At 42.5% G+C, this 24,999-nt stretch overlaps 1 protein-coding gene across 6 annotated transcripts in view; it reads right to left on the reverse strand.

The window, feature by feature from the left end:
* MAST2 (microtubule associated serine/threonine kinase 2) overlaps positions 1-24,999 on the reverse strand; it is a 372,012-nt gene that overhangs the window by 83,252 nt on the left and 263,761 nt on the right. For all 6 annotated transcript variants that reach the window (XM_037907057.2, XM_043521549.1, XM_037907059.2 and 3 more), the window contains one exon: positions 6,404-6,479. In XM_037907057.2, coding sequence (XP_037762985.1) covers positions 6,404-6,479 — 76 coding nt within the window. The remainder of the gene's footprint in view (positions 1-6,403; positions 6,480-24,999) is intronic.

Raw genomic sequence — 24,999 nt, forward strand, 5'->3', positions numbered from 1 at the left:
ACAGCTTTGTCTTGTCAATGAAGAAGGCCAGCTCCCTCCTGACGTCCAGGGCGTGCAACTTCTTCCGATTTATGAGGCTTTGGGAAGACGACAAGTAAGTATATGTCCTGGCCGGTACGAAGCTAGGAAACTACCTTGGGCAGGAATGCTGGGTGCGGCCACAGCTGGACCTTATCCTTGTAGAACACCATATAGGGTGGTTCTGAAGTAAGTGTCCTGATCTCAGACACCCTACGAGCAGATGTTACCACAACCAGGAACAAAACCTTCCAGGAGAGAAAAAGAAAAGAGCAGGAAGCTAGAGGTTCAAAGGGAGGCCCCATGAGCCTTGACAGCATGAGGTTCAAGTCCCGGGGAGGGACAAGGTCCCGGACATGAGGGTAGAGGGGCTCCAGAACTTTCAAAAACAGGGCCGTCATGACGTGAACTGCCTTGGAATGGAAGGTGGAAAGCCGAAATAGTGGCCAGGTGGACCCTGATCAATGACAGGGACAAGCCCTGGAGCTTGAAGTGCAGCCCGGATACGTCGTTCCGAAGCCCAGCACGTGAACATTTTCCACTTGGCCAGGTAAGTCACTCTGGTGGAGGGCTTTCTCCTACCCAACACGACCTGTTGAACCCAGGCCGAGCATTCCCACTCTTCCGCATTCAGCAATGCGGTAACCATGCTGTCAAGTACAACGCCACCAGGTTCGGGTGCAGCAGGTCTGGCCAGAGAGATAGCTGCAGAAGGGCGGCTACCGAAAGGTCCAGCAGCATGCCAAACCAGTGCTGATGAGGCCACTAGTGGGGTATCAGGATAATCTTCACCCTGTTTGATCTTCATGAGGATCCTGTGGATCAACAGCACTGGCAGGAAGGCATACATCAGGGCCCCTGACCACGAGAGCAGGAAAGCGTCTGACAGGGGACCCATGTCCATCCCTCACAGCGAACAGAACACATGGCATTTCTAGTTCTGGTGGGATGCAAACAGGTCCACCTGGGGAGTCCCCACTTTTGGATCATACTGACCCCCTCTGGATGGAGTGACCACTCGTGGTGAGACAAGAAGATCCTGCTGAGGCGATCAGCTAACACATTCCTGGTCCCGGGCAGGTGCATGGCTACCAGATGAATGGCATGTCACACACAAGTCCAGTGACCACGGTGGGGCCATCGATGCCTGAATCTGTCTGCTGTCGCCATCCCAGACCGGTGCCCAAAGCAAGGGGACCGGAGACGTGACGGAGAGTGCTCCCACAGGTTAGGTGACCAGGACTTGCACCAAGAGGACAACCGGCGGGAAGGCGAATGGTACGGGTAGTACTGAGACTGGCATCTCCCTCTAGGCAATCTGCGTTGAGACGGCAGGGACCGTGATTGTGGTGCCAGTGACCAAGGGTGAGCCCAGAGGATCTGTGCTGCGACTCCAGCGATCTGTGGCATGGAGGTGGAGAGTGCTGCTTCGTCTCGGGGGATCGGCGGCGCTCTACTGCCCCGAGTGGTCTTAGCGGCTGGGTTGCCCTTGTGGGGAGCCTTTGCCGCTTCCTGTGGCACGTGCTATGTCAGTGGTGTGGGCAGAGGCTTTTGCTCTCTCGGTGCCAAGGGAGCTTGTGAAGGCATTGGTGCTGTCAGGGGTTTAGGTCCCATGCTGCTCCTGGGATCGGTAGTGGACCTTTTAAGGGCTACGGGCCCCGACCGGGGAGGCACGGATGTGTGGCTCCGGAGTGGCCAGGCGGCCCGAAGTGAGTCCCTTGCCCTATGACCCATGGCCCTTCTTGTCTGGTGCCGGGGAGCTGTACTTCCTTGCTTTCTTTTTTGGCACTGGCAAGGAGGAACAGTGCTGGGTGGAGCCCAGTGCCAGGGGCACACTGTGCACTGAGGCTGAGGTACTCGGCGAGTCCTGGCGGGGCAGCATGGAAGCCGGACGAAACGGACTCCACGAGGAGAGCCTATAAACGAATATCCCGCTCTTCCTGTGTGCGGGGCCTGAAAGTTTTTATAAATAGGCACTTATCTCTCACCTGTGATTCCCCTAAGCACTTGAGGCAGCTGCTAAGGGGTTTACTTACAGGCAGTCCACGCAGGTCTTAAACCTGGGAGACTGGGGCATGCCCCTCCTGGGGCGAAGTCCTCACTAAAACTCTAACTACTTAACGCTAAGTACTATAAACAAACTATTTACAAGGCCTAACGCTCAAAGTCAGTAAAGGCAAAAAACTGCTAGCTCTTGTTATGCAAGGAAAGGCACTCCACCTAACCCCCACGGGTGGTAAGAAGGAACTGAGAGGGTTTAGGGCCAGCAGTGCCTGATATACTGACACATGAATGTGGCACTCGAAGGGGTGCTACCGCTGATCACATGGACACCACTAAGGCAAAAATCTTCAACGACCACGCACGTGGGCATGCACACACCTAGAATGGAATTGACATGAGCAAGAACTCGAAGAAGAAGAATCCATTTCTACTTGATGGCAGGGCCTGTGTGAGAGGAAGAGGTCAGACGTGGATGATCTCTAGGGCCCACACAACGATGGCATAACGTTTGTGAGAGATGGAAAATTCTGCTCAGATAAGATAAGGAAGCATAGTACTTTCCAATGACCCAAGGCACAGAAATTCTCCTGGCAACACAGCGTGGTGATCCACTAAATATAGCTGCACCAGCAGTGCCAGGATAACTAAACACAGACTTTACAGGTTTAGTGCTACTGGTATCTTGGTTATTTTAAATAGTGATGTAATTTTTCTCTTCCTTTTTTTGTTCCTTGTTCTAATAAAAACAGTTTAAAACAATTTTATATTTTAAACTGAGCATCAACACACAACTTAAACCAAATTAAAATGTATTTTAGTAAAGGTATAGACAAAGGGGTCCCCTGAGCCTCCCAAATCTCCCATTTTTCCTCCCCTTCCCTTCATTAAAAGCCAAAAGTAACAGCAACCCTCTCTACAGAGGAATGCTTGATGCAGCTACCTGGGGAAGCAGGCTCTCTCTCCACTTCTGTCTGGCAGAGGAGTTTACTGGACAGGTGACACACTTCCCTTCTTAGAATCATAGAATATCAGAGTTGGAAGGGACCTCAGGACATCATCTAGTCCAACCCCCTGCTCAAAGCAGGCACAATCCCCAATTTTTTTTGCCCCAGATCCCTCAATGGACCCCTCAAGGATTGAACTCACAACCCTTCTTCTCCCCCATTCCTTAAGGCTCTCAAGAGCTTTCTTGGCACAGTTTCCAGCCCCTCCTTTTCTGGGATGGAATTTGATCCCCACATGGCAGCACCCGTATTTCTATACTCTTTTCACAGCACCTTGCTCCTGAGGCAAAAATCTAAGGTGCCATGCACTTGATGCCCTTATGTAAGTTTTGTAAAAAAACAGTTTTACACAATGAAACATTAATAGGAATATTTCTGTAAAAGCCATTTTAAAAATCTACGAAAACAGTATGTTATTTGGATTTAAATATTACTCACCATCAACTGCATTTGGAACCCTAACTTAGAAGCACAGCTGCCAATTTTCATGCGGTAAATAAGCACCCTGACTTTCACAATAAATCGAAAATCAAGCTAATCCCATCTCAAAACAAGGCCAAAACAAGCCAATCCCTAAGAACCCCAACGCTCTATGTGACTAGATCCCCCCCAGCATACAGCCTGGGACTGTGGGGGGGCCTGCTGTGCATCCCTGACTCTCTCCCTCCCTTGCCAGGAGCCAATCAAAAAAAAAAATAAATAAAAAAAGAAGCAACAAGCTACAACAAGCAACAAGCCAAAAACTAGCCAACAAGAAACTCACAAGCCAATTAAGCCAAAAACAAGCCAAATTTCTGCATTTTTTTCGCGGGTCTGGCATGTCTGCTCAGAAGTGCTGTTTAGTGTATAGGGAATCAAGAGACCCCAGTTCTACTCCTGGCTCAGAAACTGACCTCCTGTGTGCAAGTCACTTCGTGTCTCTGTGCCTTTGTTTTCCTTCCAATCCTTTTTCTGGTTTGTTTATTTAGACTGCAAGCTCTTTGGGGGAAAAGGACTGTAACTACATGGTCCGTACAGCACCTAACCCAATTGTGCCCCAACGTCAGCTGGGGTTTCTTGGCCCTACTATAATAAATATTACACCGCCAGGACCATTGTATTGTGAGTTAGAACAGAATGTGAAATTGTCCAGGCTAGTTCCATTCCCTACACTGAATGAAATGCAAAAGCTAGACAAAGAGCAGTGTTATGCCTAAAAGACCACAGTATACAGGTTGTGGCCTGGGAGCTTTGTAGCATTAATTGTTGCACAATTTATGATTTCCAGGTCACTGTTTAAACGTTAAATGCTCACACAGAAAGGCAGACCCTGCAGCAAATGTCTTGTAAAATCATCAGTGGTATTTGCTAGGGGCAGGTTCAAGTTTTCCCATCACTGTCATCAGAAAACCACCTCTGAAATACAATGCTTCTCTGAGGTTATACTGTTAAAAGGTTTGCTTTCTGTTTTGAAGAGGGCTTTAAAAGTAATATTGTTAAAATTGTTGTAACAGCCAACAGTTTCAGAAAGTTATGCCTCTAGTTTTATTGAAAGCTTTCCTTCATGCAGTCCTGAAACCAGATCCCAGGCTGCTGTCAACTGGCATGATTCAAGTGACTTCAGTGCAGCAAAACTGATTTACACCTGCTCAGGATCTCCCCTTCCCCCCTTTTTTAAATAGGAATGCATTTAAACCATTTGTATTTTTTAATCAGTAGAACCTGCTCTCATGCCTCCTGCCTGCCTCCTCTTCTCCCCGTCCCCTGTATAACAGGTATGGATCCAGATAATTAATATGAAACCATGACATTTGTGACTAACAATAGCTCATCCTTAGGTGATGCCTGATAAACAGCATAAAGTCTGCGGTCAGCAATATATAGGGGTGTCAGAGGTAGGAAGCAACTCAACTGACTGACTAGCAAAGGCTTTCCTTCAATTATCTGATACTCAGGACCATAGCCCAGGGGCGATCTTTGACTTCTTCTCCCTGCCCCATATATCGCAACTGTTTCCAAATACTGCCACTTCCTTCCTCCAAAGCATTTCGAAGATTCATCTTTCTATCTATCTACCAGCTAAAATTCCTGTTTAGGCCCTCATCATCTCCCATCCTGATTACCACAACCCCCGCTTCTCTGGCAACACTCAGATGGTTTCTTTCAGTCCAAGCAAAATGCAGCCACTCAGATCATCTTCCTCGTACAGGAATCTGATCTTACTATCCTCTTAGAATCCCTCCCTCACATACCCCACATCAGGTTCAGTCTTATCCTTGATTTCAAGACCCAAAATTTATCGGCTCCTTGCTACTTATCCAGCCTTCTCTCTTTTTGTTATGCCGCCCTCACTCCCATCCTGTGCCCTCCATTCTGCTAAGGATGCCAAATTCAATACCCCATTTATCTGTTTCAATCACAGTTGTCTTCACACCTTCCGTCTATTGTTTCTTACACTACACCCAGCACCATGGAATCTGAGCTCCTTCCAAAAGGATGTGACCAGCAGCTGTTATATGAGGTTCCCCACACCACCAGCTACATTTGGAACTCCCTTCCTAAACTTGTCTACAAGGCAACTGCCCTCTCTCCATTTCAATACCTCTGTATTATGCTAGTGAAACACTATGCTTTCCTTTTGCAAATGTTAAATTAATACTAAATTTAACCTATTAACTGTTTCTCCTTGATATAGCAATATTGCTAACTGTTTTCTTGTCATGACTAAAGACTGGGACCAGAGAGAGAAAAGGACAGGTTGCAACCAGTCTCAGGTTGCAGACATTTATCTATTGGTAAATTCAGAGTATTTCATTTTAAACTAATATATTAAAAAAAGAGATTCAAACATCAGGGGTAGCAAAGAGATCAAGAATTGATGAACAAATATGTAGAATTTGATTGGCTTCGTGAACAAATAGGTTTCTTTAGAAAAGAGAAGATCAGGAACCCTTAGAACAGACTTCATCTACTGATTAGGAAGTGGGACCTGAAAGAGTGCCATGGAAATGTGACTAATATACTGTGTGTCTATCCTCACCCTTATCACCTTGTTTTATCCCATCCTTTGCTCTCCAACCCTTCTGTCTCTGGATTTTTTAGACTGCATGTCCCTCATGCAGGAACTCTGAATCATCTCCCGTGTGTGGAAAGAACCTTGCAGTAGCACCCAAAATGTGCAACTAAAAAACAATATAATAATAATAATGGAGTGACAATCAGCACCTGTAGAGAAGAGACAGGAATGTTGAAGACATTTCTAGACTCTAAAATCACAGTATAATCTGAATATGAAACAGGCCCTAAAAACCTCTAAGTGATAACTACTTTCTAAAGTAGAAAATACACTCAGGTGGCTTTCACCCGCTAATCATAAGAAACAAAATGTGTTAACTTACCTACGGGCAGGAACAAAGGAAAAATGAGCAGGTGCATTGGGAGAGAAATTCCTGGGACTGTCCAAAGGACTGCTACCTGTTTGAGAAAGTGGAGAACATTTACATTTGTGTTACATTCACAACAAACTCTCTTCTTGTCACAATATTTGATGAGTGAGTTAGCATGCTACATGAGTAGTTTTGATTAAGATCTGTAGTTACAAAGAACAAAGAGTTTAGATCTTTGAACCTTTTAATAGCCTGAGCAATAGCTTGTTAAATATATTTTTGACTGTGAAAAAAAAATGGAAAGTTGATTTTTTTCTCTCTACCATGAAATTAATGTTTTTACTTACTTTTTAGAATGTAAGTTAAGATGTAGACTTTCCAGTTTCAATTGTTAACAAAAACTAAGTAACACACAATGCAACAACTATATACAATATATCTGTTCTTGGATTTTTTTTAAATGATTCTTGTATATGAGTTAATCCAATATTTAGCAATGAGAAACGATAGTTAGAAATGAAGCTAATTACTTTCTACTCAAGATTAAAGAGGATATCAAAGGAAGTACTTCTGTTCTCCCACTGTGAGATGTATTGGTGCAGACTGTGCTCTGTAAATAACATGTATTTTACTGCACAATCTTGCAAACCCAGCATAGTGCTCCTTACTGTGAATATATTCCAGTGGGACTGCTCATGGTAGCAAAACAGTACACCCATGAGTAAATGCTCGCAGGAATGGACCATACGATCAATGTGGTATTTTTAAAAACAACTCTTTGCCTGTTAATTTCCAATGTTCTGAAATACAGTATTTATTAAGTACACTTTTCTATCACTGAAAATGAAAATTCCAATGGGTTAGTAAACTGAAGGAAAAGATCTTTGAAAACTTATGGCGATCGGGGGAGGTATTGGACGATTGTAAAAAGACAAAAATAGTGCCTATGTTTAAAAAAGATGGGGAGGAGAATCCAGGGAACAACAGACCTGTCAGCCTCACCTCAGTTCCTGGAAAAATCATGGAGCAGATCCTCAAGGAATCCATTTTGAAGCACTTGGAGGAGAGGAAGGTGATTAGGAACAGTCAACATGGATTCATCAAGGGCAAGTCATGCCTGACCAACCTGACTGCCTTCTATGATGAGATAACTGGCTCTGTGGATGTGGGGACAGCAGTGGACGTGATATATCTTGACTTTAGCAAAGTTTTGATACGGTCTCCCACAGTATTCTTGCCAGCAAGTTAAAGAAGTATGGACTGGATGAATGGACGATAAGGTGGATAGAAAGCGGGCTAGATCGTTGGGCTCAATACGTAGTGAGAGGGGATTTGATAGCAGCCTTTAACTATCTGAAGGAGGGTTCCAAAGAGGATGGAGCTCGGTTGTTCTCAGTGGTGGCAGATGATAGAACAAGGAGCAATGGTCTCAAGTTGCAGTGGGAAGGTCTAGATTGGATATTAGGAAAAACTATTTCACTAAGAGGCTGGTGAAGCACTGGAATGGGTTGCCTAGGGAGGTGGTGGAATCTCCATCCTTAGATGGTTTTAAAGCCCAGCTTGACAAAGCCCTGGCTGGGATGATTTAGTTGGGGTTGGGTCCTGCTTTGAGCAGATTAGACTAGATGACCTCCTTAGGTCTCTTCCAACCTTAATCTTCTATGATTCTATGATCAAGAATACCAAAGTCTTGCTTAGGTAGCACTAGAATTCTTCTCTCCAGCAACCGTTACATGACATAGCAACATACAGTTTGTACGTGGTACACCACAAATGTGTTTCATTTTAAAGATAAGAAGTGTAGAAAATCTCTCTGAAATCTGAAATGATTTAACAACTGAATGCTGAAACCCAATGGAGTTAAAAGTTCACAAAAATACACTACAGCCTTAACAGCATATAGTCACTTCAGTGGGTCTACTCTTAAAGATAGGCACATACTTAAATGGTTTGCTGAATTCAGGTCCTTAATCCCAAACGCATAAGTCAGAATAGACACTACCAACTAACTAATAGTGATTTCTTTGATTGCACACAGTAAAATTACATTACTGTTATGGCGACAGGGCAACAAACATGTATCGGGCAAGCACTACACTACAAGGATGACATGTGCTGAAGCTGGAAATGTTCTCAGTATAATTCAGGATTAAAATCTCATTTTTAAATTGATTTATTTTATAAGACATACTGGTGACAGCTACAGAAGTGAGTTCAAATGATTTCTTGTTAAGAGTAAAGTTCTTTCAATGACCAGGTATCTCAAAGGGCTTGTCTTGACTTCAGTAGGATCTGCAAGTGTTCAGCACCCCTAAAAATCAAGCTATTACTAGTCATTTATCAAAGCCCCTCTTCAGCAAAGCACTTAAGCATATGCTTAAGATACACTGACTTCAATGGAATTTAAACAAGTGCTTAATTGCTTTGCTGAACAGAGATGGACTTAAACTTCATCCAGTATCATGAAAAAGTTACATTAACTGTGTTAAAATGCATCCAGAAACTAAGAGCTATTTAATGTTTTAGGCAAAAAAAAATGTATTTAACTAGCAAACTGAAAGAACTAGCAAGAGTCTCACATAGTGTGAGCCTATCTGATTTTTTCACACATCAGCATCCATGTGGAGTGGTCTGCATATACAAATTCACTGCACTCTCCACATTGCTTGTGGCTCTTCCAGTCAGCTGACCTTGGGCGTATTTAGAGAGACAAGGTGGGTGAAGAAATATCTTTTATTGGACCAACTTCTGTTGGTGGTAGAGACAAGCTTTGAGTTTACACAGAGCTCTTCTTCAAGTCTGGGAAACTTACTCAGTGTGTCACAGCAAAATATGTGATGGAACAGATTGTTTAGCGTAAGTAGTTAACACATATTTCAAGGGACCATTAAAGATGAAGGGGCCTGTTAAAACCCCTTCTGTCATAGGGAGGAAAGAAAGGGAGGACGAGGAGAAAAAAAAGCAGCTGGTGGAGGGGTTGTTAGTGGGTTATAAAGCAATAAGCCATAAACCCAGTGTGTCTCTATTCAGTCCGTGCTTTTTAGTGCCCAGCAAAGTTATGAATTTATGCTCCCAGGGTTGTCTTTTGAAAGTGTTGTGCAGGTTTCCTTTGAGGATGGGGACTGATAGGTCAAATATAAAATGATTGTTTTGTGAGAAATATTCCTCTACAGGTGATACAATGTTTTTGTCTTATTTTCCTGTGAGAGTCCATTCAAAAGTGTAATGTTTGGTTTCACCCGCATAGTTGCTATTGGGGCATGTAGTGCACTGGATGAGGTATACCACATATCATCATAGACATGTGTAGGACTCATTGATCTTACAAGGTGTGTTGATCATTATAGCAGTGAAGATATATCTGCAGGTTCTCAATCTGTTGTTCTGGAAGGGTCTGATGCCACTTTGAGTTGCTGTGTCCTAGTCTGTGGGTAGCTTGTTTCTGATGGTGAGCTTGGGGTGGTTGGGGGATTGTTTCAAGGCCAGAAGAGGGTGTTTAGGAAAGATTTATTTCAGGATGGGGTCCCCTTCGAGTATAGGTTGTAGTTGTTTGATGATACCCCATATAGGTTCCAATGTGGGAGATAGGTGACAACTAGGGGTGCGCAGTAGGAGATTTTATTTCTGTATTGAAGTAGGTTCTCTCAGGGCATTGGGTGGTCTGTTTCATGATGCAATCATCTACTCTGGTGGAGTGTCCTTGTCTTGTGATGAAAGGTGTATATCCTGGACTTTCTCCTCAGAGCATATTCTATGGTATCTGAGTGCCTGAATGTAGATAACAGACTCCTTGGTGTGTTTGGGGTGGTTACTGAAGGTAGATGTGATGATCCATGGATTTCTTGTATATCGTTGTCCGTAGGGTTCCATTGTTGAAGCCGATCGTATCGTCCATGAAGTTGATGCTGGTGTGGGAGTGTTCCAGAGAAAGTTTAATGGACAGGTGATGGTTGTTGAAGTTGTGATGGAAGTCTACGAGGGACTTAAGTCATCTGTCCAGAGGATGCAAATAGCATCTGTATATCAGGTATATAATTAGTTTTGTGGTGCATTTGTGAACTCAGGCATATGTAGCTGCATCCACTTCTGAATTTGCTAGGTGCTTCCATGATGGCTGGTTTTCGACAGTAGCCAAGGAATGAGAGTGCTGCTTTGATGGGCATGATGAGATAATATTAGGTTTCAGAGTAGCAGCCGTGTTAGTCTGTATCCGCAAAAAGAACAGGAGTTCTTGTGGCACCTTAGAGACTAACAAATTTATTAGAGCATAAGCTTTCGTGAGCTACAGCTCACTTCATCGGAAGCACAGAACGGAACATATAGTAAGAAGATTATATATATATATATATATACACACACATACACACACACACACACACACAGAGATAAGGTGGAAGTTGCCATACAAACTGTAAGAGGCTAATTAATTAAGATGAGCTATTATCAGCAGGAGAAAAAAAAACTTTTGTAGTGATAATCAAGATGGCCCATTTAGACAGTTGACAAGAAGGTGTGAGGATACTTAACATGGGGAAATAGATTTAATATGTGTAATGACCCAGCCACTCTCTGTCTCTATTCAAACCCAAGTTAATGGTATCTAGTTTGCATATTAATTCAAGCTCAGCAGTTTCTCATTGGAGTCTGTTTTTGAAGCTTTTCTGTTGCAAAATTGCCACCTTTAAGTCTTTTACTGAGTGCCCAGAGAGATTGAAGTGTTCTCCTACCGGTTTTTGAATGTTAGGATTCCTGACATATTCCAGATTTGTGTCCATTTATTCTTTTACGTAGAGACTGTCTGGATTGGCCAATGTACACGGCAGAGGGGCATTGCTGGCACATGATGGCATATATCACATTGGTAGATGTGCAGGTGAATCAGCCCCTGATGGCGTGGCTAATGTGATTAGGTCCTATGATGGTGTCACTTGAATAAATAAGTGGACAGAGTTGGCATTGGGCTTTGTTGCAAGTATAGGTTCCTGGGTTAGTGTTTTTGTTGTGTGGCTGCTGGAGACTATTTGCTTCAGGTTGGGGGGCTGTCTGTAAGCGAGGACTGGTCTGTCTCCCAAGATCTGTGAGAGTGAGGGATAATTTTTCAGAATAGGTTGTAGATCCTTGATGATGCGTTGGAGAGGTTTTAGTTGGGGATTGAAGGTGACAGCTAGTGGTGTTCTATTATTTTCTTTGTTGGGCCTGTCCTGTAGTAGGTGACTTCTGGGTACTCTTCTGGCTCTGTCAATCTGTTTTTTCACTTCAGCAGGTGGGTATTGTAGTTTTAAGAATGCTTGATAGAGATCTTGTAGGTGTTTGTCTCTGTCTGAGGGATTGGAGCAAATGCAGTTGTATCTTAGAGCTTGACTGTAGACAATGGATTGTGTGGTGTGTCCTGGATGGAAGCTGGAGGCATGTAGGTAAGTATAGCAGCCAGGTTTCCAGTATAGGGTGGCGTTTATGTGACCATCGCTTATTAGCACAGTAGTGTCCAGGAAATGGACCGCTTGTGTGGATTAGTCTAGGCTGAGGTTGATGGTGGGATGGAAATTGTTGAAATCATGGTGGAATTCCTCAAGGGCTTCTTTTCCATGGGTCCAGATGATGAAGATGTCATCAATGCAGCGCAAGTAGAGTAGGAGCGATAGGGGACGAGAGGTAAGGAAGCGTTGCTCTGAGTCAGCCATAAAAATGTTGACATACTGTGGGGCCATGTGGGTACCCATAGCAGTGCCGCTGACTTGAAGGTATATATTGTCCCCAAATGTGAAATAGTTGTGGGTGAGGACAAAGTACACAGGTTAGCTACCAGGTTTGCCGTGACATTATCGGGGATACTGTTCCTGATAGCTTGTAGTCCATCTTTTTGTGGAATGTTGGTGTAGAGGGCTTCTATATCCATAGTGGACAGGATGGTGTTTTCTGGAAGATCACCGATGGATTGTAGTTTCCTCAGGAAGTCATTGGGGTCTCGAAGATAGCTGGGAGTGCTGGCAGCGTAGGGCCTAAGGAGGGAGTCTACATAGCCAGAAAGTCCTGCTATCAAGGTGCCAATGCCTGAGATGATGGGGCGTCCACGATTTCCAGGTTTATGGATCTTGGGTAGCAAATAGAATACCCCTGGTCGGGGTTCTAGGTATGGGTCTGCACAGATCTGTTCTTGTGCTTTTTCAGGGAGTTTCTTGATCAGATGGTGTAGTTTCTTTCGGTAATCCTCAGTGGGATACTGGATATCAAAGATTCTTCTCTTTAAATGTGCTTCTACAAACCATTGTCCTATATTAACAAGGAACATGAACCTTCTTTGTCTTGGTTGAGGGTGATGCCAAGCAGGATTGTTGCTGACCTAAACAATGCAACTTACAATGCCAACAACATCAAGCATATCATTGGTGTGGAGAGGTGGGGCATTCTATACACACACACACACACGTCATACCATTTTAACTACACCAGTTTAATTAAAGTGATACAACTCTCTAGTGTGGAACAGTTGTACTAGTATAAAGGTGCTTATATGGGAAGGGAAATAAGTGATACCAACATACGGTGTCTTTATGCCAGTAATAAACTGTAATAAACAGTGACAAACTGCATCTACCCTAGGGGTTGCATAACTACTTAGGTAAAAAATCATATCTAACCAAAATACCTGTACAAAAACTGTAGAACGGACTTTAAAAAGAACGAGATAAATTCATGGAGGATAGGTCCATGAATGGTTATTAGCCAGGATGGGCATGGATGGTATCCCTAGACTCTATTTGCCAGAAGCTGGGAATGGGCGACAGGGAATGGATCACTGGATGATTAACTGTTCTGTTCATTCCCTCTGGAGTACCTGGCATTGGCTGCTGTCAGAAGACAGGATACTGGGCTAAATGGACCTTTGGTCTGACCCAGTATGTCCTTTCTTATGTTCTTAAGATGGACTTTTAAGAGAAGAATTTTAGACATGTACACGAAGCATAGAGGTGTAGGGGGCAGGGAGATTGGACAATGGTCAGAGAGGTAGGTTGGGATAAGGGTTTGTTTTTTTTTAATGGCAGGGACCAGATCATGCTTGTACCAGGGAAAGGAATTTGTGGAGAGAGGTGAGGGAGAGGGTAATAAGAGGGGGCAAGGGAAGTTAGGAGGCAGGAGGTTTTAGGTAGGTAGAGTGCCAATCACTCAACTATCCATATATCTAAAGTATTGCACATTCTATTCTTTTAAAAATAAATAGAAAGTGGAAAATGGAAAATCCTTTTTCCAAATGCTTAGAAATTTAATTACGAGCTAAAGTTCTTCAGTGATATCAAAGATATTAATCCAAAATTCACATGTAAATGTGACCTTTTCTGATACGCACTACTGGTAAACAGAGGTTCAGCCAATGTTTTTAAAAATAGAGCTGACATTAATTGAGGGTATTACATACCTAACCAAACCAAAGCTTAAGGTTTTTGAACATTAAAATGTAAATTACTCAAATTCTAATGCTGGGACCAGTTTTTAAAACAAAAACAGCGTTTATAAGTGATTTATCCTTCAGTTTATTGACAGAGGCATAATATTTAAGTGGTGTGCCCATGAAATAAAATTTGAGACGAAAAATGCTTATTAGATTGAGTACATGTCTATGTGCAGTAGAATGTAACATGCAAAACTGTATACACTAATTCATTTGTTCTATTATAATGGATTATTAGAGAGGTGCTAATTTTATTTTAATTTTTAGGTTTAATTAATGCACATCAATTAAAATTAACTTTTTGAAGAGACTTTGATCTCTGAAAAAGATTTGGTGCCAAGAACTTTTAATTTAGTAGAGAATTCATATCAACAGGTGACCAAGAGTGTAGGAAAGCTGAAAAAAAAAATCTAGGAAATCAGCTGAAATATTAGAAAGTGTAAGAATTTAAAATGTATGAACAGCAATCCCTGTGCACATTGCTTAATAACATTCATAGAGGATATGAAACTGATTTTAGATTTGGCCTGAAAACTTGATGTGTAGCTTATTATTAAACCAAGCGGGAGTCATGGAATGGTCTCAGAATTAGGGCTCCTCAGCGTGGCAGGCCATTCGTCATTGCAGTTATTGCTTTCCAGCTTTGCAGACAGGACTCAAAATACATGAGTTATGCACGGTGTGCAACATGATTGCAGTCTCTGTGGTTTTCAGGCCCTTCAGCCTCCTTGTTGAATGTCGTGTTTGTGTAGGGTAGGTGCAACTTTAATGAAGTAGTGGCTGTCTGTGGGCCAATGAGGGCATTGTGGGACTGCTAAACTGAAAGGATGACTCAGCCACACTCCCTTTCCCTTGACCATACCCAGGAAATGTAAAGGTTCGTTCCTATACGTCAAGGTTCCTTCCCCACTCTGAACTCTAGGGTACAGATGTGGGGACCTGCATGAAAGACCCCCTAAGCTTATTCTTACCAGCTTAGGTTAAAACTTCCCCAAGGTACAAACTTTTACCTTTTGTCCTTGGACCTTATGCTGCCACCACCAAGTGTGTTAAACAAAGAACAGGGAAAGAGCCCACTCGGAGACGTCTTCCCCTCCAAAATATCCCCCCAAGCACTACACCCCCTTTCCTGGGGAAGGCTTGATAAAAATCCTCACCAATTTGCATAGGTGAACACAGACCCAAACCCTTGGATCTTAAGAACAATGAAAAAGCAATCAGGTGCTTAAAAAAGAATTTTAATTAAAGAAAAAGTAAAAGAAAAACCTCTATAAAATCAGGATGGTAAATACCTTACAGGGTAATCAGATTCAAAACATAGAGAATCCCTCTAGGTAAAACCTTAAGTTAGAAAAAGACACAAAAACAGGAATATACATCCCATTCAGCACAACATATTTTATCAGCCACTTAAACAAAACAGAATCTAATTCATATCTAACTAGATTGCTTACTAACTCTTTACAGGAGTTCTGACCTGCATTCCTACTTGGGTCCTGGCATCACACACACAGACAGACCCTTTGTTTCCCCCCGCTCCAGATTTTAAAGTGTCTTGTCTCCTCATTGGTCACTTTGGTCAGATGCCAGCGAGGTTATTTTAGCTTCTTAACCCTTTACAGGTAAAAGGACTTCCTCTGGCCAGGAGGGATTTTATAGCACTGTATGCAGAAAGGTGGTTACACTTCCCTTTATATTTATGACACTATATCATTAACATTCTTGTAACAGTTTGTTGATTTATCTAATGAGTAGTCTTTGTAAAAGCACCACTTGAGACAGAGTGAGGAGTCTCAGATCCAACAGCAGCAATTCTAACCCTTGAGCAACAGGAGAATATACCTTTGCTCACAGAATAAATAGGTTTATATCATCTTTGCTGGGTGAGACCAACACACTTAGGCTTCTCTTATTAAAATTCCTTCAACTACAGAAGATGCAATAGTACTGGGAAATTTTTAAAGGAAAGTAGGAATTCCCCTTCTCCCTGAAGCTTCTTAAAAGCTTCACCCAGACTTGAGTAGAGTAGAAGAACTAATTGCTTTTCATTTTTGAACTAGAAATAACTCACATGGCACCTAATCAAAATTCCAGAGTCTGGATAGAAATATGCCATATAAATCTGAGAAAGAGGATACAAAGGAATTAGTGGTATCTCTGTACCAGACTGTGCACACTGAAAAGTGTTAGCACACCCATATAGATAATACTGACATCTGAAAAAGTCTCATTACCCAATTTGTTCAGTTACTCAAAATTATTTTGATTATAATTTTAAAGTTTTTAATTATACTAAAGATTGCTAAAGCTAAAGATAAATGGGATAAGTCTCCAATTCAGCTATGTTTCATTATTAGGAAACTGGGACTATGGCTACCCTGACCTGCAGTTCACAATATGGGATAAGAATACCAGTGCAAACTCTCCTCTCTGGGCACTGCAGACGCAAACTAAAAAGTTCTAGTTCACATTAATATAGTCCTGTTTGAAAAATAATTTGACTGCACGTGGTTAAATTATTTAAGGAGAGGAAAGACAAATGTGAGCCGAAGCCAACCTACTAGTATTAAAATGCCTCGTTAAATGACACTCGCTTAGTTGGTAAGCTCTACAATGAATTAGAAGACGACGACTACTACTAATATGGGTTTTCTCTCCCCAAGCGAAGCTTGGGGTCGTCACGCACTTAATATTAGCGTAATCAAAGTTACTAGAATAAATATCCCCACCTTTGATGGGAAAATAGATGCCTGCAGTATTCAAGAAAGTGAAGTGAATGTCAGGATAAGGCCTTGAATAAGTAGAGCTCTAACTGCCTGGGGGAAGGAGAAATTATTGAAGCATTTCAAAATCAGCTCATAAATGCAAAATGTAGAATGACTACGTTTCCAGAGACATTTAAGTAAGCAATTTTTGGTAAAAGCATTTTTTAGCATTGCCTCCCTTTGCCTCCCATTGTTCCCAATGAGAGTGAAATCAAGCTGCCCTCAGGGAAGATGACTCCCCCCTCCTCTGTCAGGAAGCAAAGAGGGGCACTGAGAAGAGCAGGTGAATGGAGGCAGCAGCAGAAGTTGTTACTAAAGGCAGCCTGTGACTTTGGTCCTTTTGGGAACAATGAGAAATAGAGGACATTTTGAAAAAGGCTGTACTAACTGAGTGTAGCCTGTGGCCTGAGTCCCAGTAGGGCTATGAGAATGCAAGCATTTTCACAAAGGGAAATTCTTCATTAATTTGTCTGAAGGAGAACATTCTGTTTGAGCTTCTGCTAAAGGAGAAACTTTCAGATGTGGAAAAATAATGGAAAAAACTACCACTGATCCTAACAGTCTGTTTTCAAAGACTACCCATTGCATATGATCTACGCAAGATTGACCTGTGTGCCAGTTTTTATATAGATAGACAATGCTTGAGCTGAGATTACTTGGAACCCAAAAAAAGTTGACACGGGGTGCTACATTTCTTAAAGAAATATTAACTAACTTTAAATGGATAACTAACAAGCACATTTACTTGTAAGTTCTCAGAAAATTCATTCAGGAACCTCACTAAATCTTGCACTTTTGGGAAGAATACTCTGCTCTATTCTTCATAGATATCAAGAGAATGAATCCCTCCCTTAAGGGCAAAATTCAATTCAGTCTTAATTACGGAGCTGTGACTGGCTTCTCCAGAATGAAGGTTTCATCTTCAAAGCAGATAATCCACCTTCAAGTTATGTATTCTGGGTTTTGCATTTGTTCTGATTTTTTGGGGAGGGAGGTGGTTGTAGTTTCTAATGCAAGGTTCTCTGTTTTGTTGTTTGGTTTGATTTTGCTTTCTGTGGGAGTTCAAGGGGTCAGGTGCAACGGGACTGTGACAATACCTGGAATAGAGTAAATGACTATAATGTAGCTATCATTTTGCTGCTTAAAATCTTAAACACAAGTCTAATATTACAAAGGTGAGGATTATACATGGTACTAATAGGTCCTGCTATAATATCTGTACTCATATGGTCTTATCACAATTTTCAAAAGGGTTTCTGCATTTTATTTTTCCAATATGTTCGTTAATAATACACTATTATGTTTCTTATCTTGACTCCTCTGCCAAAATTTTACAGTACATTTTAAATAGAATCCCTCATTCTACTAATCTGAATTTTCAAAAATATGCACAATTGGCCACTGCTAATGATCTGAAGTACTATATTATTGGAATACTCCCTGTATTAGAGAGATCTGACCTTTAACAAACTAAGGTGTAGAGCTAGAAGATTAAATGGAGCACTATGTTAAGTACTCAAAATACAGTTTATTAGTAAGATTTTAAATAAATAGTATTTTAAAAGCAAACTATTAACAGTATTTGAAGATGGAGTTCTCTGGCAATAATATTCATAGGATTGTCTCTCTCATACAGGGGTAGACAAGCAGGCTTACAACAAAACATGGTATTGCACAGAACACCGCTCAGGTGAAACAGCCAATGAAAGTTCCTAGAACAACAGTTTTCAGTGGTTGCTTGCTTTGTAAATAAAACAGAGCCTGAAGCTGATCACAGGGAAGTCACAGCATCCATCATTTCCCCGTCTTACCCTTTAAAAAAAAAAAAAAAAAAAAAAAAAATCAATCACAGAAACCCCCTTCTCTGAATATCAGGAACTTGCTGCTGCATCCTCAAATGACAGGGGAACACCAATTCAGCTGGTCCCCCTTTATACTGTTTCACATGTAAGGAAATGCATTTCCTTACATCAAGGACGGTTAAAATAAAGCTCTTCCTGAATGGATTGTACTATGCCACGCACACTGATCTCATTGGCAAATCCCAGTAAGGGGTACCTTATGATTCAGGTTTTGAGATTAATTTAATTTTGTGGTACATGGCACCTAGTAAAATGATTCCTTCTAAGAACACTTCCTAGCTTGTTTGTATTCCTGTTGGTGTTTAACGCTTGCAAGTGAGATTACAGAGTGGATATTAGGGAAGAGTTTGTTTTCAGTGCAGTGAAGGCCATTTAAGAGTGGTCCTTTTTAATGCTTTGACATTCACTACATGCTTTTTAAACTGTGTAAGTGCATAGGCATGGTTGTCAAGTTCAGTTACAATATGAATCAAACAAACATGACAGCCTGACCTCTTCATTCCAAAAGTTGCCTAGAATATTTAAGAGAAATACTTATGACACACACAGAGCTCTAGTTTCAGAGTAACAGCCGTGTTAGTCTGTATTCGCAAAAAGAAAAGGAGTACTTGTGGCACCTTAGAGACTAACCAATTTATTTGAGCATGAGCTTTTGTGAGCTACAGCTCACTTCATCGGATGCATACTGCTCTAGTATTAATCTGACTTTGTCTACAGATAAACAACTTTCTTGGGGAGAAAGGTGACTCTCTTAAGTATTCTACCTTTAGAGAACTCCTATTATCCGGTAATTTCTCCTTCTTTTCTCTACAGTCAGTCTTGGAGATTACAAAGTATATCCTTTTAATTAATAGGTTAAATCCAATATGCAACATAGGAACACATATTGGAAAGGATTACTTGAAGTAATTAGACATGACAAACCACTGTTTAGTTACTCTAGTTTCTAGACATCAGTGTGCCACATGGTTCTGGCAAAACTTAGTGTAGGAAAATTTGACATAATGATGAGAAAGCTAAGACCAACTTTTCATTTTGGGAGTGGGTTGGGAGAAAGGGGATGGGGGAGAGAATTGAAGTGTCTTCTATTGTGCGTACACCCACCAACAACAACAACAAAAATTCCTGCCTGTTTTCTGTGAGATGGCTACACTTATGTGGACTGTATAGTTTGGGCATGGGTATAGTTTGGAGGGGGCAAGAGAGGGTTGCCCCTCCCCAACTGCAAACCTCAGGCGCAGACAGAATTTCTCACACACACACACACACACACACCCCCCCACGCATGGCCCCATTGGTCTGACTGGAGTTGCCCCCGCAAAAAAATATAGACGTCAAACTACATCTATGAGTTTGGGGCCCTCTGTCAGTCAGATAGCAATCAACCGAAACAAAAATATTTATTTCACATTTTCAGGGGCATCTTTTTGTATCTTCTGTGATAGACCCAGGCAAGTTGGGTACTGCAGAGTAGCCTTATTGGGATCCAGGAAGTGGGCGGGCAAAGTCCGCCCACTGCTAAAGGATCCCCCCCAGCCTAAGGGGGGGGGGGTCCACAGGACCTGGAAAACCAATTAATTACGGGGGACAAATAATGAACAACAGGGACAGGAGTAGCAGAAGGCAGATATACTGGTCACTGGGTTAACAGTTTTCTGTTCCCTGATTGACCAGAGCAGGGGCTGCTCCAGGCTAATGAGAACACCTGACTCCAATTAACCTGCAAAGCATCAGATGAGGCCACCTAAGCTAATGTGACCGCCTGACTCTAATTAAGGCCCCTCTGATAATATAAAAGGGCTCACTCCAGTCAGACAGAGGGGAGCCAGAGGAGGGGAAGTACAGCTGAAGGGCTGGTTAATGAAGATACCCTCAAGTCATTGGTAAGGGAGCCCTAAGGTAAGGGTGAAGAAGGGAGAAGCAGGAGAGCTGTGGTGAAGTAGCCCAGGGAAATGTAGCAACTCTGGCAGTGAAAGGTTGGCTGCCAACAGCTGCTACCATTAGGGTCTCTGGGACAGGACCCGGAGTAGAGAGTGGGCCGGGGTACCCTCCAACCCACCACTACAGAAACACCTCCTGGGAGGGGAAAACAGGCCCTTGTCAGGACAGGAGACTAAACTGTTTTGGCATAAGGCCGTAGGAGCAACAGAGACTGTGGGAATTCTCTCACCAACCTCCATTGCTGGATTATGATGAAAAGGGCTCAGTAGACTGTATTCCTGGCCCGAGAGAGAGAAGGGCTATGTGGAGGGTTGCAGTGAGCCTCTGAAGCTAGCATAAACCACCTGGAAGTGCGGGACCCACAGGGACAAGGCTGGAGCTCTGCCACATTTCTTAGTTGAACACTTCCATAACTAAAATGGAATCAGTTAAATCCTAGCATAGGAATATGAGTACTCAGAGTAATGATCACTGTATAAATACCTATCACCACCACTATTTCTGTAGAAATATTCTGGGCATGGAAAGTAATCCAAAAAACAAAGAACAGTGAGTACATATGGAAGTGGAACTGCTCTGTGGCAAGTTTCTGAGTTGACACATTTCCAGAACAGTTGGATTTGAGGGTGCTTTCTTTGACATTCTGCAGCAAGTAGTAAATGCCTTGGTGACTATTTTTAGGGCTCTATTAAAATTCAAGCTGAAGATCCTGAATTATTTACAGGAGATTTTCATTAAAATAATTCACAACAGAGTCTGTCCGTCAATGACTCTGCTTTTAGGGAATCCTGAGATAATAGTGCTAATTCTGTCAAAAATCAACAGGCAGGAGAGGGATTTTTGTTTTTTTGTTTTTGTTTTTTGAAGCTGGATGTCACCCATCCAAGATAAGAGGCCTGGAAACAGAGAAGCAGATGGCTGCTTCTGGCTGACCTGCTACCAATTTGTAGTTCCTCTTGAGCATTTCCTCAATTTTGTGCATCACAGTGTAGTTAGGGGATACACTGTCTTCCAGTGTAAGGAGCTCTGAACATAACTAAAAGAACAGTTAGTTACTTATTTTACAGTAACTCTGGTTCTTCGAGATGTGCTGATTCAGTTCTTGGTGTGCATGCATTCCATATGCATAAGACTGGATTCTGTTGAATGGCAGCATCCATTGGGGCCAGGCCTGTGCCCCAGCGACCCTCTAAGCTTCCCGCAGCTGGGAGTGCAAGGTGCTGTGAGGCAGTCACAAGCTGCACTCTGTTCTTTTGTCAATAAGAATCCCATAAGAAAGGGCTGTGCCTAAAGAGGATGTATGGTGGGTCACGGAATTGGTGTGAACAATACATCTTGAAGAATCACAGTTGCTGCAGGTTAAGTAACCATTCTCTCTTCTTTGAGCAATCATCCTCAACAATTCCACTCTTGGTGACTGACTAGCAGTCACCCATTCACCTGGAGATGGGCAAGAGAAGTCCTACTTGAATAGAGTGCAGGACTGCCCTACCAAAACTAGCATTTGATCTGTACCCTTGAACAGGGGAATCGAGAGTGGTAAACGTGTGGATTGAGCTCCATGTTGCTGATCTACAACTCTCTGATACAGAGATGCTATCCAAACTGACCGTAGAGGTTGCTTGAACCCTAGTGAAATGAGCCCTAATGTATCTAGGGGGAATCTCTCTTAGTCCAGTTTTAACAAGTCAAAATAATCTGAGACCCCTTTGGACAGCTTCTGAGACAAGACAGGTTGTCCCGTACTCCTCTCAAACACCAGAGTCTGGGCATTACCTGAATGGCTTGGTACTAAAGACATAAAAAGGACAATGCTCTCCCGACATCCAACATGTAGAGTGTTATTTCACCTGGGGCAAAATGCAGCATAAAGAAGAAAACAGGGGAGTGAACTAACTGATATAAGCTGGAGCCTACCTTGGGCAGAAACTTTGAATTTAAGAGTGACTCTATCCTTATGACAGGTTTCAGAGTAGCAGCCGTGTTAGTCTGTATCAGCAAAAAGAAAAAAGAGTACTTGTGGCACCTTAGAGACTAACAAATTTATTTGAGCATAAGCTTTCGTGAGCTATCCTTATGAAAGACTGTTTACGGAGGGCCCACCCTGAAGACCCAGATCTCCTTTATTCTTCTAGCTGATGTGACGGCTACCAGGAAAGATATTCTCATAGACATGTGGTAAAGGTGTTAGTCATGGTGCTTTTGCACTACTGGAAAGTGTTCCAATACTATAGTGGTGAGCGCAATATAAAAACCTATGTAGAACAGAATGTGGGTTGCAGCCATCCCACCCCTTATGCCTTCAACTATGGGAAGCAAGAGGATGGCTAGGGCACAGGTGTGGCCCCCACCAACGCTGCTATTCAAAAGAATTCAACCTTACACACATGGGCGCATGTCACCAAGAGCGAAATCCATGTTGACAAACACTTGAAGAACATAATATTATAGTAAGGAAGCAGAGACCAAGCATGTTGTTTGCAGAATGTTACTGAAATCTATTCATGCTCCTTGGCAGAATTATTTTATCCTCTGGAGTTTCCCCACCAGGACAGGGTCAAAACTGTTGTTGGTAGCTACCGGGTGGTGCTCTGCTCTGGTTCGATGATGATAACAGTCAGCTGCATGCATGTTCCCTCTGTGTGCTGCCCCAGCTCTGCGCAGCTAGTTAACACAGCAGACCCCGAGAGAACCCCCAAAAACCACAGACTCTAGTAAGGTACAAAGGCACCTGAGCCAGGTTTATTGTCAAACAAAGCACAGTAATAGTTCCCTACAGACTCTACAGGGCATACTACGAACATGTGCCCCCGGCAATGGATGCAGCTCAGTCAGTGGTGGAACACTCCACTGCCCCCTAGGCTGGACAAAGAAGTGTGCTCCTGGACCTACTTTTATACAGTTGCAGGACAGATTACTCATCATAAGTCAAACGAATCTACCCATCATGTTGTCCTTTTGACCCTGTCTTTAAGATGCACCTGCCTGTTCCTTGTTATGTCTGTGGAGTGTTCTGATGCCTTCTTGGTGCAAGTTCCTCTCATTAGCACTTATGCGTATGTGTGTGCACGTGCTTCTAACAACCTTTTCTTGCCAACTTCTGTGAGTGGGACCTGCCTCTGGCTCACAGCCAGGCTTTGCTTAACACTGCCTGGAAGTATTTTGGTTCAGGCTTCAAGCCTCAGACTGGGCCTCTGATACAAAAGTTTGTTTCAGGGCCTCCTCTTACTACAAAAACCCTTCAGAGTAGACTCACAAGGCTCTCTCACGGTCACCTTTTCCAGAAAAGGAGACATCCTTTTTCATCTTTTGTGTGTGGCCGGGGATCGGAATTGCAGTATCTTGGATACCTGTCTGATCAGGAATATCTAATACTTGGAGAGTGCCTTCATATTTTCCTCCCTTCTAAGGTGAGGGCTATTTTCTCGGGTTTCCTAGGTCCTTGGAAAAGTTCCACAAAAGGAACCAAAGAGAGGAGGCATCTGAGCTCTGGAGCAGCTGCAAAGGTTGGCCTGCTATGATTCAAAGAGAGAGCTCACCTGCCAACCAAGAAGGCTCTTCAATGGGAAGGGAGACTGGTATGCACAGTAAAGGAATGTTCAGTACAGACAGCAGGGCACCTAGAACCTCACACTCCCCTTCTGCCTTCCCATTATGAAATATTTTAAAGCTTGCAACTGCTACAACAGAAACTGTAATTAAAACTACCCACAAAAAGACCGAAAACAATACTCATGTCGCAATCTATAGCTGCCAGAAACACAAATGAGACAGTTAAGGCCAGGAAAACAGATGCTGTTAGTAAAAGAAAGACACTGTACCAAAAGTTTTAGAGCAAACAAGAAATCTCCCTTGGGCTTGGCAATAGTGAAGTGGAAACAAACTCTAAAATCTATACCACAAAGAAACATTATTACTTCAAGGAATGTGATCTCTGGCATGCCAAGCAGTATTAGCTAGTATCTCCTATTGTTACTATGAGGGGATATTACAAGAAAGTTCAAACAAGCATTACATTTTATTCAAATTATTTCACTTGCAACACTTTTACTAATTTGGTCATGTTTAAACAGCAACAGTGGCCACCTTTTAAAAAGTTAGCTTTTGTTGACAGTCTCCATGCAGTCATATGGGAGATAACACTATTTCTAACTGTGTGGCATCTCCTGGATGCCCTCTGCCAGACTGGTTTATAACCCTATACAGAGCCCAAAATCACAAGCTGCTGCTAGTACAATGCAGATTCAGTTAGTTAGCAGTCCCCTTTGTCTTACATTTCTTTTGGGGAAAATAGGGGATTAGGGTGATAAGGGCTAGTGTTTAAGGGGTAAGTTCTCCAGAGGGATTTGATGGAGAATAAGATGGAGGACTGGAGCACTTGCAATGAGAGGTCATTCCATGTATGAAGAAGGCAGGATGAAGGGAACGGGAGCCCAGGCCTTCTTTACATTTCACAGACTAAAATCAACTTTTATTAATTGTTATTTTGTTTATATCTAAAAAAAAAAGTACCCACTCAATATGGCCAAATCATTTACAGTGTCAGAGGAGGGCACAGATACCATGGTGATGAGTGAGGCACAAACATCTAGT

The sequence above is a fragment of the Chelonia mydas genome, chromosome 8, assembly GCF_015237465.2.
Source record: "Chelonia mydas isolate rCheMyd1 chromosome 8, rCheMyd1.pri.v2, whole genome shotgun sequence".
Lineage (NCBI taxonomy): Eukaryota > Metazoa > Chordata > Testudines > Cheloniidae > Chelonia > Chelonia mydas.